This window comes from Brienomyrus brachyistius, chromosome 6 (assembly GCF_023856365.1).
Source record: "Brienomyrus brachyistius isolate T26 chromosome 6, BBRACH_0.4, whole genome shotgun sequence".
NCBI classification, from domain to species: Eukaryota; Metazoa; Chordata; class Actinopteri; order Osteoglossiformes; family Mormyridae; genus Brienomyrus; species Brienomyrus brachyistius.
In genome coordinates, this window is record NC_064538.1 from 26,066,696 (window position 1) to 26,082,295 (window position 15,600).

Consider the following 15,600-nt stretch of genomic DNA (forward strand, 5'->3'; position numbering starts at 1 on the left):
GGTGTGTATAGTAGTCAAAGGACCTTGCAGTCATCAAGTCAACCATGAACTCCTCTTCATACTAAAGTATTCCAGAAATAATTGGGAGGCCATCTGTCCAACAGCTAAAGCTTGATTGAAACTGAATCATTCAAAAGGATAATTAATTATTCCAAGCACACTGGAAAAGTGACTGAATGGCTTAAAAAGAAAAGTTTTTGGAATGGCAAAGTCGAAGTCCATACCTCAACCCTGTTAGGATACTGTGGCAGTACCCTAGAGACCTTAGGAGACCTTGTGCGTAAACAATTTTCCCTCAAACATAATTCATGTTGTAAGGCAGAGTGAGCCAAAGTCCTCCAAAATAATGTCACGAACTGACATACTGTACAGAAAATTATTACATACAAGTTACTGCTGCTAAACTTGCTTCTACTATTTCACGCATAGCTTCTGTTGGTCTTCTTTTTTGTATATATAGATAAATAACAGTGGAATGTGTTACGTATTCTTTGACACCTGGAATACGATTTTTTAATTTTAGTACTAGAAGAAATTTAGCTATATCTTGATATTTAGAACTACAGAAAAATGACATTCTTGTACATAACCCAAGCAAACTTTATATATATTTTTTACAAAGTGAAACATACGTATTTCTGTGTTTATTAAATTGTTCCCTAAAATTCAAGATAATTCAATATACAATAAAATTTGTATGAATTTGGCAAGTCAGCAACAAAATAATTTTAGCTATAACATTTACTGTGGTACAGTAAGCCTGGTGAAGAACAGATTAACTGAATAAGGTGAGGTGTTTTCTTTAACAGTTAATGTTTATGCAATGTCACAGCCTTCTAACACAATGATAACACTAGTAACATAAAACCCGTTTTGAATGATGAGTGCCCATCAACATCTTTAGGGATAAAGTACTATCGTCCTATATAGATTATGTGTGGGTTGTAAATAATATTCTGCTGGTAAAATGTACATAGAAAAGACAATAATAGAAAATTCAAGAAATTATGAAATTTCATGAAATGGGACTTAGCATTCTTAATATTCACGCAAGTTTTGTAGCTGTGAGGTTTAAGTACATGTTTAATTTTCTTAGCTGCACTTAAAGAAACTTGTTTTTTTATCACAAGGTTTTAAGTATTAGATTAATATAACACTGAATTTTAAACCAGTTCACCCTGGTCTGCCTTATTTGATAATTAAGTATATACGTTTTGTTACAGTGTTAACTGGTTTAGGCTCACGAACCTTTATTGCACAGTTGCTACGGTAAGTCATGATTCACGATAAAAGTTAACCGAATGGGATGAGGTGGAGGATGGGGAGGGTACAAATGATTTTTAAGGACATATTATGTGAATAAGGTGAAAAAGTAATAATTAGAAATGATTATTTAACTCTACTATAAAATACATATAAGGGGGTGTGGTCTTTGAACAATGAAAATTCTTGATAATAAATCCTTCTTTATAGTAAATTAATAATGTAAAGACAGAAATTCCTGAAATCTCAATGAAGGTTCTCGATGTAAGATGTGGAACATTCGTATGTGCACAGAATACCTTGCCTAGATCAAGGATAAGCACGGATCGCTGCATGGATAACTCTGGTCATCTGAAAGATGAAAAGTGATGTGTTCTTAGATAGAAACTTAGGTTGAATGTGTTTTGGAACAAATATTTGCACCACCTGCAAACCACTTGTCTCTCTTCCTGCAGTCAAGGATTGGCAGCCTCCCGTTAAAAATGCGTGGTAATATTTTGCTGAAGCATTTTATTTTGCTATTATAGTACTTTATCATGGTAACAGAATAATTCTTATAATTGGGCAAGTCTCGTAAAAGTAAAAGATTATTAATGTAAAGATATACAAATGGAAATATACACACAACTGTGCACCCAATACTATGCATCGTGACAGTACCTGGATAGAGACATCGCTGTAGGAACCACCGATCACACCAGAAATAGCCACGGGGAAGTCATCATGGATGGCATATGATCCATCAGGACAGATGTATTCAGTGTCATCCACCTTGGTGAGAGAGGCACGGACAAAGTCCAGGGACTGCTCCAGCGCATAGGTGTCCTTGGAGCAGGTGTCCAGGATGTGGGCACCCAGCTTGATTCCAGGCAGGAGCCGCTCGTCTTGGTTGATCTCATCAAGCGCGAGCAGCATGGCCTCCAGCCTCTGGATTCCACGCTGTTCATTGATCTTGCCGCAGTCATTTGTACCCTCACCTTTCTCGTGCACTGGAAAGAGGCCTCCGATCACCAGGTCCCCGTCAATGGTGATCTCACGCTTAGCACCCATGGCGTAGCTGGATGTGGGCAGGGCTTCAGGTCCTAGGATGACCGCAGTAAGCAGGAAGTGTAGTGACCACAGAAGGGTCACAGCTACTCTGTACCGAAATCTCAAAGCCGTGATGTCCATGATGGACTGAGAGTGTTCTTTTAAGTATGGGGGGAGGGGGGGGGGGGCTGGGCGTGGTGCTTTGTTTTATACAGTTGCAACGAATGCCTGAAGTTTCCTCTTTATCATTAATTCCTCTTCTGAATTACATTGTTCTGTTCATGTTTAACTGGGAATAAAAAAGAAACAAGAACTTTGAATCAAAACCTTGCATCATATCCATTAAGACAATGCTATAGGATCTTTGTAATTTACACATTCTTTGTAAACATGTACATATTATATACATCACAGAAAAATGCTCGCAATGGTCAATTTGCTCCCATCGTTTTCAGGGATGAATTGCAACAGACAGGCATGTAAATGAAGAGGGTATGAGAAGTGATTGCTGTCTGCTGGAACTATGAAAGTGGTTCAGTTGCAGTCATAGATGGAATAGTGAAATAGATGGAATAGAAATTGATGTCTATGTATATTTTTTTCCAGAAAAATACCAGTTTTGGCTACTCTGCCAGCCAAATAAAAAAAACGTCTTTAAAAAATGCATATGAAATTGACACAATAATTGATTCGTATGTTTACTTATTTCAATTTATTGCATGTACTTATTTGCATTAATTCATTATATTAAGTGGGGGGAATCTATTAGTTTGACAAAAGAATGTCCATTGGCTGGTTTATTAGAAGATGTTCCGCATGACTGGCCATCATGAGCCAACACGACAAAGACAAATCGGGACCTTGCAGTGCACATGAAAGGGCTTTACATGGTTCAAAACATTCTTACAAGAAAATACCTTTACTATTTGCACTATTCCTTAAATCACTTACTTACTTACTCCCTCATTCAGTCACTCATTCATTAATTCATCCATCCATCCATTCATCTCCGAAATCCGATGGTCCTATGCAGGATTGTTGGGGGGTTCAACCTAGGGAGTATCCCAGGATGGGGTGCTAACCCAGTTATTTGCACTAATTTTTAATACACATAATCCTCATGACCCTGAGCAGGATAAGCTGAATAAATATGAATGGAAGAATGCATGTTTAAATCATACAGCATAATATCACGTGTTTCTTACTCTATACATAGATTTTAACACTAGAGAAGAAAAAAACTGCTACATCACGGTGACCCAAACTGTTTTCCTTGCTCCTGCACAACTAACAGCAATCAGCAGGAGCAGCGTGAATTGGCAGTCTGCGGTGTCTAAATGTTGGTAAAAATGAAATTATCTTATGCTGGCATTTTTGGACCAGATGGTCTCAGCATGACGCCTAAGGGTTGGATGGGGGAGAACAGTCCTTTTAGTAGATGGTGCGAAAGCCGGAAACTAAGTCAGCCAAGGTGACACCTACATACAAAAATAACGTTAATTTATCTATAACTCTTATTAGACACTATGTATGTATATCGGCCATTTACGCCGGCTGTCAGCAGAAGATATACATTCTCTATGTTACTGTGAAGCAATTAATGCTAAAACAATTTCATCATACAACATCACATTTGGCTTCCAGCAACAGTCCACCACAACAGGTTCCCTCATGCTTTGCCACCCATGTGTCTCACTGGCACACACTGGAAAAAATAAACGCAGCTAGGGTTACTTTTCAGCCTGTTTGTCCATTTGGAGGCTCCTTAGTTAGCATGTTTCCTTATGTCTAAAATGAAACCAACAAGTTACAGTGTATAACAGCATATAACGTGCATAGGTGTGCTGACATGTACAAACCATTAATTCGTAATTGTATTTAATTGTCTGTCTGATTGTACACCTGCTGTGATTTCTCCATTGACATTTCCCACTTTTGGTTAAATGGTGTTTTGTTAACATTAGAATTTAATGGTAGTTAACTGCGATAGAAATGTTAAATCTATGACTGAACCGCAAGCATGCATTTTGAAATTCTGCATGAAATCATAGATGGGCTGAGGAGGTAAAAATGGTGCATTGATGTTTAGTACAATGACACTGTCTGCTTTACATAAGAATTAATACATGTTTTTTGGAAATACTTTACTTAAAGCTGTCATCTATAATGCATTTTCGATACCTTCATGATGCATTATAATGGTCAGTATAAGCATTAAGGATGCTTTGTACTGCATTATGAAGGTATCTATAGTGCATTACAGATGAGAGCTTCATAAAGCATTCATAATACATAATAAACATGGCTATAATGTGTTATGCCTTTTAAAATATATTTATACCCATGTTTATAATGCTTTATGAATGCATTATAATTTGTTATGAATGTGTTCATAGATTCTTGTAGAAATGGCATTTATAGAAAGTGTTACCTGTGTTTTTCTTCTCTCTATAGGACACAAGTCCTACCATATATTCTTTTTTTAAAAAACCTTTTAGTATGGTCAGAAAACTGTAGAGGATGTTACATCACATAATCCAATGAACTAGTATTCAGAATCACACTCCTAGAAAGAAAACTGTTCACTCCAAAAAAAACTGTTCATGTTTTATACATGTACATTCAATGATATGCAACCCACACTCAGCCAGAAGATTCTGGAAAAAAAGGTAACTGTTATAACAATGGCACACTTACTGCATGTATTCAGAGGCAATGGTGTTAGATTCTGGCAGACAAGGGAAGATGCACTTCGTAAACAGAAAGCTTAAGCAGAAAATACATACAGGCAACCTATATATTTTCATAGCTGTGCAGAGTTTGGTGTCTTTGGTGCACCTGTGTAGGTATTCTGAAATGAATTGTTGAATTGTTTTGATTAAATTATTTATGCATTATTCAGTGTTTACTGGTTCTATATGCATAACTACTTCTGAATCAGCTAATGTCATACAGGAGAAAGAAAGTAAAAAAAAACTGTTTAACCATACAGGTACGAGAACGATTTTCAAAATCCATTTTCAAATGTTTTAATCTTAGGGGTTGGGGGGCCGGGCTTGGATCCGATCCCAGATTGTAGTACACCCTGTTTATGGAACGGGTTTGCATGTACTACTGTGCTTCTACATATTAAGGCTGTTAAGGGTGACAGCAGGCTTTCTGACATAAAGACACAATAAAGCTTTGAATATAAATGTGATATGTAGCAATTAAGCCAAATGTGCCTAAACACTCTAAACATATTGGAAATTTTCACTTGAAAATTGACTTGAGTATATATATATATATATATATATATATATATATATATATATATATATATATATATATATATATATATATATAAATCGGACTTTACTTTAGGATTTTTCTCTATCTTCAGCAGTACAACATGCTGTAGTCCTACAAGGGAAAGAGAGCAATTCATGACCTGAAAAAGTTTAACCTCTCCTTCCTCAAATTTTTATAAGAAAATGAGAGATTTTGATTTGGGTTATTTTCTGCAGCGTCAGTCCCACTAATCTGTATGGAAAACAATCACAGGCAAAAATATGGGAGCCCAGAGTTAGTAAAGTCTCATAAACCCCTGTAAACCCCCTTCTTTAAGGCCGCCATCTGCCATTCCCAGTCACTGACAGACCCCATGCCCAGCCCTACATCGAACAGACAGCCTGGCAATACCTGGAGTGCGTCTGCAAGCTACAGCCCTTCACCTGCTGGTGAACTCACTGACGTACAGCTGGCCTTCTCTATTATTTTTTCAGTATTATCGAGTTTTGTTCAGAATCTAATGACAGATGCTGGGGGAATTGTTCAGTGTGCTAAAGGAATCTCAATCATGCATCCCAAGATGCATCTTTTATTAAAATCTCTGTGGAATCTATTTCCTTTTTTATATAGTTTATGAAGCACTTTAGATGTAAGATCTGGCCCATCTACTGAGATGCCATGCCATACACCATCTGCTGTTACACATATAACACTGCTAACATCCAAATCTGCTAACTGATATGACACAACCAAATGGTTTCCTATCTCCTGTATATTCTGAATAGTAATGATACATTGCCCTTATCGTTGGAACAATGAACCCCCCACATAAAGGAAAACACCTTAATTAGTGCATTAGAATCAGAAGCCAGACAACCAGCAGTGTGATAGATGTCTTGTCAGGCCAAGAGGGGGGGCAGTGAGCTGCATGTCTCGGTTTTGTTGAGCCCCTGTTTTGTTTGCATTATTCATGGGGTAGTCAGCTGTGACAGGAGTGAAGCTCCCTGCTGTGCTTTCCTCACTTCCTTGCACGCTAACTGAGCTCTGCACTCACTCACAGATACTCATAATACCAAGCCCTTACCCCCCTCCACTGAGCTAAACTGGCAACCTAATCCTCTCTTACACATACACACATAACTGTTTACGTTCAAACACACCAACAACAAATTAACACCAGACATGCATAATTACTGTATACATTTTATCCCACCAAGAAGTCAACAGTAACCACAACATTTTTCATTCTTAATCAGAATTTTTGGCTTTATTACAAATCACTAATCACTCAAACTGTCCATTAATTTTCTGTAACCACTTACCCTATTCAGAATCATGGGGGGTCTGGAGCCTAGAGGCAAGGCAGAGAATAACCCAGGATGGGGGGGCCAACCCATCACAGGGCACACTCACACACCATTCATTCACACATGCACACCTATGGGCAATTTGGCCAATTAACCTCAGCATGTTTTTGGATTGTGGGAGGAAACCCCACAATGACATCATTGCTATGAGCATGCAAACACACACACACACACACACACACACACACACACACACCCTGGTCCCAGAGGTGAGAGGCAAGAGTGCTAACCACTGCACCACCACACCACCCCCTCACTCAAACTACTGCTTTTTAAAAAATATAATATACAATGTTTAATGTTCACAAAAAAACACGACAAGTGATTGTGAATAAAATTGTGTGCATGTATGTGTGCGTGTGTGTATGTGTCCAATGGATGGCACCCTATCTAGGAGTGTAACCTGAATTGTGCTCTACACTTTCTGGTGAAACAGCAGTCACAACTCTAATTAAACGAAATCTTATTAGAAACAGGTGTGTTTTTGGTTTATTTCAAATATCACCACTGAAATCATGTTTCAGTCATATACCATATATAATCAATTTCATTCAGCTAAACCACTGCTATTTAAGATTCACTATTTTCTCTCACGCAGAAATAAAATGTGCAGGGAGTTGCTATTGTCTCACATCTTACCTTCCATTCAGCATTTTCTTTATTCCAACTGACTACTCACAGATAAGGTTACATTGTCGTCCTGTCAGATGAGCTCCCATCCGCAGCACTACGCAGAAGGGGAGTCAGTGTGTTTGTGTCGTTTGATGTTCATAACGTGAGTTAGGTGTTGAGTTCTGCTCGCTTCTGATACCGGAACCTGGATGCTCACAGACAACTTTTATCAACCTCCTCTCATCTAACCCAGCAGTTTCACAGGAAAGGTGGGGCTCCTCACCTAGATGCAGCTCAGTTTACGCAGTTTGCTGCCTCGCTTCAACTTACTGGCCTGGTACAGGGCAGGTGCTTTTTGATTCTCCACACTACATGGATTTTGATTTAATATCCAGCCATATAGCATCCATCTTCCACCCATTTATCCTGGTCAGGTGTGGGGGGTGGCGCGGGGGGTGGATCCTATCTCAAACAACACAGGGTTTTACCCTGGAGAGAATGAGATTTGGATTTCATCGTTTATTACAATCGTTCTACATGTAACACATTCACTTTAGTCCCACTAAAACACTTCTACTAGACATTTTCAAATCAGTAATCTCCTCACAGCCATTCCTTTGGGTAGACTGACATTTGCTGATTAAGATACATTTCATTGTGACTTCATCTTGCATTCATATCTTTTAGCAATCATTTCCCAGGACATCACACAGTAGTATGTGACATGCACAAGATTTTTTTTTTTGCTGATTGTCCACTGAATTTAAATGTCACAGCTCAAACTTAGAAAATCTTCAGTCCTTACATGCATGTCTTATGTGTCTGAGTTAAGAACCATTGCCTCAATACGTCAATTATCCATCAATAACAGCTAGCACAAGGCACTAGGCTGGGGTGCAGTGAGTCTTTCGCAGATAACATATATACAAACACCCACACAGTCATGCACTTATGGCATTTTAGAGACACCAATTAGTTTGGCTGCATGTCTTTGGACTGTGGAGGAAACCAGCAAGACACAGGGAGAAGATGCAAGCTCCACACATAATGGGGAGGCGGGATTTAGATCACTCATGAATATAGGAAATGAATGTGTTTTATAAGCACGGCATCTAACGACACACTCATTTTATGGGGAACAACTATTAGACATTAAAAGCACACCTGCTCAGAGATCTGTGACAAATTCTGAATATACTCTTCCTTGGTATTTTGGATTTTATGCCATTATGAACGATACAAAAACGAACTGAATGTTATACAACAAATAAAAAGATGGCCAAGTAAAATCAGCAGTATTTTATTTACAAATCTAAAATAAGTGAAAATAACAAAGAAGAATGAATAAGTGTAATGCAATAATATATTTCACACAGTAAGATGCATGGCCTTCTTCTGTACATGGGAGTTTATATATAATTCAATGATTTTTAATGTGTAACATGAAAGCCAAGACATAGCTGCGGTACTGATAGAAAATTGACACAAAAGTTACTTGCGCAATGACAGAAGCCATAAAAATGTATTTTTGTTGCCGAGGTTGGTCTGCTCACACCAGAGACTCGGAAATTCACTTACACTTATTACCGATGCAACTGGAGTGAAAAATAATTCCAAAAGGCTATCAGGGCAACTGTGCGAAAGGTGACGATACTCTCCATGAGCACATAGTTTGATTCATTGACCTTTTCATTTAGCCTAAGTACACAGCAATCAGCTGTATAGGAAACTGCGGTGCTGTACGAATAATTCAAATAACACAGCAGACTACTGTGAATTATGCTGGTCTGAATCTGCCCGTCTCTTTTTCCAATGGGCGACATAAATATTATGTAATGATAATTAATTCCATCGTGTTATCTTCCAGATTTTCATCATAGCATGAAAAAGATCCGAAGTAATGCGCCGTCTGTCCATCGCAATGACAGACCTCCTTCACCAAAGCGAATGATCAGCCTGATTGTAACAATTAAACCGCTTTTCCCCGTTTAACTTCTATGAAACCGATACAGGTTTATAGTGTCACTAAATGATAAACAACTTAAGAGCTGAGCACATTGTTCAGCAAACATTTACAAACAACGGCGTTTTAGTTTTCATTACAAATGTGGTGTTTTTGCATTTACAACATAACATGCATATCTGTTTAGATTCGTAATCTGATCATATCCATTCATATCAGGACATTTAATTATGTAAACAGTATTCCTATAAACAATGACTCACGAAATGAGATCCCTTCGTATTATCGCATTACAGGGGCTAAATTTCGCGATGCAAAATAATTTTGTTCAAAGAAAGCATTCAAAAGTATTATGCTTATTTTCTACATAACAACCAGTTGCAAATGTCATCTCCGAACAATCCAAACCTTTGTCGACTTAAATTTTTTATTTAATAAATGTGGGTGTGCTATATCTTTTGCCTTGTGAAAAAATAATGTTGCTGGTGTTGTGTATTGGGGGAAATATTTCACGTTCCAAATTATTTTTAACGAAAAAAACTGCAGTGGAGTAATATGTTTTATAAACACTGTCAAATATAAGTACCCCAAAACATATAAACGTCCTTACCTTTGAAGAGACACCGCGCTGCTTATGGTGTTCAGATCTTAGGAGAAGGTTCATGCAGCCCGCTTTTATTTTTTCTCAGTTCGATCTCTCTGTATACAAGTTCATGTGGTGCAAAAAAGAAAAGCATCTTTTACAAGAATCGTATTCAAACCGATTGATTGTTTCCGCGTACTAAAGCAACTGCTGGATTTTAGATCTGTCCTTGGTTCTGAAACCCAGCTTAACCTCAGAACAATTCTTGTTCCTGGCAAGAAACGCTCCGAAGAAGTTGGTGACAGATTACAAACCGCAGAATTAAAATACAAGTAACGTGCACAAGGTCTAAGGTCGTCAGATCATTAAATTGCTGCTAAGTTGTTAGTGCGCTTTTTGCATAACACACTGGAAGGTCCATCTACTGAAAGGCAAACTGTAAGCAAGAAAGGGCTTTACTGCGGGTTGTCAGGTTCTGTTGTCCTCTCTTGTTCACTTGTTCCATAGATATTTAAAACAACAAGCCACACAGCTGCTTATTTTTTCACTACGAGATAGCGTTTGTTATCTCGTGGTTGCTCGCAGTTTACACGTTGATAAACACCGTTCTTGTAATTTTCCGCACGTCCTGAACGACTGATTGATTCTGGAAAGAGGATGGTGCACCTTATTCTTGACGATCTGTTATTATTTGCTTTATAGGGAATCTCATTATTGTACTTATATTAATGCTTTTTAAAAAATCAGTCGTTCATCTCTTAGTTTCGCCTTACTTTCCTGCTATCAATGCAAGATAAAAAATTATAATAAATACTCTGTGGAGACTTCTAAAAAGTGTAGTCACTACCCTACTGCCGTTTTTCATTAGGCAGAGTTTCTGCCTACAAACAAGCAGAAAAGCTCTATATCAGGTTTTCTTTCCACCGAATACCGGATTTCGACCAGCCCGGTTGTTTTTGGTGACTCCTCGGCAGGTCCTGCGGTATGATCTGTTGATGCATGTATGCGTCCAAGCCACCAGCCAGGTCTCCAAACACATGGTTTCGGAGCGAATTTGGGCGGGAACCCGAAACCGCTGACGTATAAAAATCCATCGCAGCTCCCTCGCTCCTTCAGTCCCTTTGTGCGGTCGGCGTTCATCGGTACCTTTCAGATATTACCAGGTTGAACATTCAGTATAATGGCATGCACAATCTCTCCATTGTAATAAAGCTGGTAAATTACAGTTACAATAATTTCATTTCATTAGTACCGGGGAAACGATTGTGCAGTAATAGAAATCTATTGCTGATTTTAACACTCAATGTCTCCTCCACCCTGAACAGGAAAAGGCGTTGGAAGTTGAAAACATAAGTCATAGCGATTTGTTGCTTTACCGTACAGAAGTAATTTTAAGATATAAGGTTATAAATGATATGGATACTGTGCGATTGTGCAGCAAAAATATATACTCTAAAAAACATGTATTTAGCTATGAGGTGAAGATGCGGGTGAAAAACTGACAGAAAGGCTTGATATGTTTTCGTAAAACATCTAACCAAATCATCAATATCATATTTCGAATTTAATTGAAGTAGTGGTATGAGTCTTTATTGTCGTAGTACATTAGATTGACCACTGTGTGGTGCTAATGCCTTCGCTGTCAACCAAACGAAACCAGAGCATAGCCGGCTCCATAGAGTTCGGTTTCTACTACACAGTGATGCCTGATGCTTTTCTTCATTGATATAATTAAAAATTAACTGGCAATAGCAATGCATCTTAGAACCACTAAAATTTAAGGGAAAGGTCGGTCCATTTTAATTCCAAACACTTGGGATTCTAATAAGAATCTCAACTAGAGGCAGGTTGCTGCTTAGTGGGTTAGGAGGCTGGGGCTGTGATTAGAAGGTTGCAGGTTTGAATCCTAGGACCAGCAGAGTGATGTTTACAGCTGGATACATGAGTAAGGCCCTTACCGCTCAAATGCTGCAGGGTCTACATTTTCAATTGTGTATCACTTTGGGTAAATGTAGAAAATAAGCCTAACCCAGATCTAATAACTACTGTATATAAAACATGGAGCAGGGAGATAAATGGATAAATACATACATATATTACTTCCTCTAGGGCTGAGGGTTCGAAGGCCACCTATATTCTGTATTGGGGAGGCTGCATGCTCTTCTCATATCATCATGTCTGGTTTGCTACCACAGCCCAAATGCATGCAAGTAGGCTGGTACCTCTAAACTGACCATTGTATATGTTTTGTTTTTTTGTATTCCATGTGATGGACTGACATCCTGTCCAGGAGCCCCCCCAGAATAAATATTTGAAAGACTGATGAATGAGGAATGGATGGATACAAACAATGCATTCAACATCTTGCTGTTGCTCAGTGATATTTTTAATGCAAGTTTGAATACTTCCACGTGTACAGTACATGTAAAAACTGTCCATCCTTCTTTTAAGATGCCTGATGTGGGATTTCAAAGATGACTCTGACAAAATTTGTAAAAAAAAGTAAATAAATCTGTACATAGTTCAGCTGTCTTGCTAATGCTTGACACCAGAAAATTCACTGGCATTATGAAGCACTGAATGGGCTTTGCAGTCAAGTTAATCCATGATAAAATTAATATACATAGCAGTTAGATTCAAAGTGTAAAAGTAGCTGGCAAGGCACTGACTGCCAGCCTCAATGGTATTATCCATTCATGAGTAATCATATTAAGGAACATGAGTACACCCTTAACAGGACATGCAAGTCCTAACTGCATATCTATGAACTGCAGTAGGAAACCAGCGTAACATTGAAACTCCACCCAAAAAGCAGAGGGCATGATTCCAGTGCCCGACCATGGAACATTTATGCTACTCACTGCACTACCTACATCCAGACAGGGACAGAAATATGCATGTAGCACGGCTTAGCATTTAACCACAAAACAAGGATTTCAGGACTTTTATTTGATTATAGGCACATAAATCATTAAGCTAAGGAAGCAATCAATTCCCTTTTATATCCCATTTCTATATATTTTCTGCTTATCATTTCCAAAGACAAATTTAAACTCTCTGATCCTCTCTGATCCCAGACTTATGATGCTTTGGACAAAGGTTTCTGCTAAATAAATAAACATGTACAATCGTTTTCATATTAAGATCATTGCACTGTATGACAATTCTGTAATAAAAATATTTGTATGGTGATTGGTTGATGTATTATGTATGCCATGTTTTCTAAAAACAAATGGGGAAGTATTTTTTAAAATGTCATCTACATAATTTGAATGTTACACAATCCATTATTTAAAGCAGTTAACAGCTCAATTTGCATTCCCTTTTTTTATTTGACCAAAAATCAAACAACAAAAATGAAATTCTTTGCATTTGCAACCGAAATAGATTTTATTACAGACCACAAGTCAAAAACCAGCTCTGAACAGTCCAAAGTCAAAACACTGAAATATATCTTAATAATGTACAGTACAGATCACTATTAACTGCAGTATAGAAAAGGGCATGACAAGGGGTTAATGATTAGGACCACAATATTACAAAGGGGAAACACAAAATACAAGTAACAGACCAGAAATGAACACAAGAAATACTACAGCATATTGCGGACAATGGGGAGCATTTCTTTCTTTTTATTTTTTTTACAAACTATGCTATGACTAATCATAAATGAAGGCTCTGTTAAATTTGATTTGTCAAGAAAAGGTGCATGCAAAAGCAGCCTGGTAAAGTACACAAAGTAAACAATTGATTAGTCAATCAGTTTTTAATTAAGACAAAATTTAAGAATATAAAATTGGACCCTATTTTATTGAACCAGTATTCATCCAAAACTAACTGACGATACTGGAAATAAAAGACTTGTGGAAAATAACCCTGGATAATGTATAGATATAGACAACAGGCCTTTTCCCACATTACAACATATATGGGAATATATACATATAGTATATTATATGTATGTGTGTATGCGAGCATATATATATATATATATGTATATATACATATATATATATATATATATATATATATATATATATATATATATATATATATTATATATACACACACACATACAGAGAGACAACTGACACCATGCTGTTAACATGTATTTTAAAACATTAACATTTAATGTATAATCAGCATTAAACAAAAATAAATTAGAAAATCATTTAGATTAACACTTTCAAATACTTCTTAATTTTAACTGCAACCTTGAAAGAACTAATTGCATCTTCAGCAAATGCTTTTTTGACTGACAAGGAAAAAAAATAGTTAACATTACAGGTTGAAACTACTTCAAATCATTGACATTTAAAACATTCTCTTAGTTTACTGAATGTCTTTTGTTCATTTAACCCAACTGTCAGCATCCATTTGAGAGAGGAAGTTTTACACAAAAGAGGGACAACTATAGGTGATAAAGAGAAGAATTGAGAAATTCTTGTCCTCCAGACCTGCAGGGTATCATTAGTGGACTATAAGTGCTTGGTATTGGCACACAGAGGTAGCCATTGTGCATTTCATGTCACTGTAAGAGCACAGGCTGGGATTCATTAACAGCTTTGCATGAAATAAAGAATTCAAACCATATATGCAAAGATTTCCAAAAGACACTCTCCACTGACAGATTCTTATGCTCCTTCTCACTTCGTCCTATTCTTCCTCTTCTGCTACTGCTGGGTTTGTGGGGACCTTACCACCGGGGACTTTGACCTCAGGGTCTATGGAAAGGTCTTTCCCCTCTTGCAGGTCTAAGTTCAGCTCCTCGAACGATGAGCTGCTGTCCAGAGACTCGCCAGAGCTCTGGTCACCATAATTGTCTTCATCCTCCTGCTCCCCTGGAGGCATGGACGGCACAGTGGACGGCGCCAGCGAGGTCTCCCTACTGTCTGACATGATCATGTGACTCACAGAGCTGACCTCACTGTTGGAGTCCACACCTGAAAAAATGGTTTTAAAAAAAAAATCAAGTTAAGAAGCTGCAAATGTGTCAGGTCACATGCCTCAAGTAGCAGAATCATCCAGTTCTAAATCCCCCGTTCTCATCAACACTACCAGTTACTGTCATATTTTCTTCTTGCGAAAAGACTTATATGTAACACTATGGTCTGCTTCTTAACTGTTTATAAGCAGACTATTAAAGCTCAAGTATAACTGATTTCTAAGTATGCTTACTAATGCGTTGTATTACAGTAGTTACATGTTTCTGTAAGCTCTTTAGTAAATACTTTGAGAGATAGGAGAAATATATCTTTGCAATATATCTCTAAATCTGGATGAGTGAATCTTTATATTTATACCTGCTAAAAATTATGAAATGATTAACAGCAATTTATTAACAGCTAATGAGCGAACTAAAGTGTTATTCAGATTACAAAATATTCCAATTTCACTGCTTCCTGCGTGTTCCTACATTTTTTACGCCCTCTGTCCAGCTGTGTATTAAAGGCTTCCTTACTGCAGAGTACTGTACCACAATCTGCTTTACTCATTCTCTATCGCCTAGAGAG

The 15,600-nt window shown here is 37.6% G+C and overlaps 2 protein-coding genes across 2 annotated transcripts in view; both read right to left on the reverse strand.

Moving 5' to 3' along the window:
* The window catches only part of LOC125745421 (metabotropic glutamate receptor 2-like), a 31,817-nt gene extending 20,742 nt beyond the window's left edge, over nucleotides 1-11,075 (reverse strand). Inside the window, exons 1-2 of the mRNA XM_049018310.1 lie at nucleotides 10,115-11,075; nucleotides 1,924-2,581 (exon numbers count right to left, since the gene is read on the reverse strand). Coding sequence (XP_048874267.1) covers nucleotides 1,924-2,433 — 510 coding nt within the window. The 5' untranslated portion in view covers nucleotides 2,434-2,581; nucleotides 10,115-11,075. The remainder of the gene's footprint in view (nucleotides 1-1,923; nucleotides 2,582-10,114) is intronic.
* Nucleotides 11,076-13,002: 1,927 nt separating this feature from the next.
* The window catches only part of LOC125745447 (testis-expressed protein 264 homolog), a 65,009-nt gene continuing 62,411 nt past the window's right edge, over nucleotides 13,003-15,600 (reverse strand). The window contains exon 4 of the mRNA XM_049018351.1: nucleotides 13,003-15,030. Coding sequence (XP_048874308.1) covers nucleotides 14,744-15,030 — 287 coding nt within the window. The 3' untranslated portion in view covers nucleotides 13,003-14,743. The remainder of the gene's footprint in view (nucleotides 15,031-15,600) is intronic.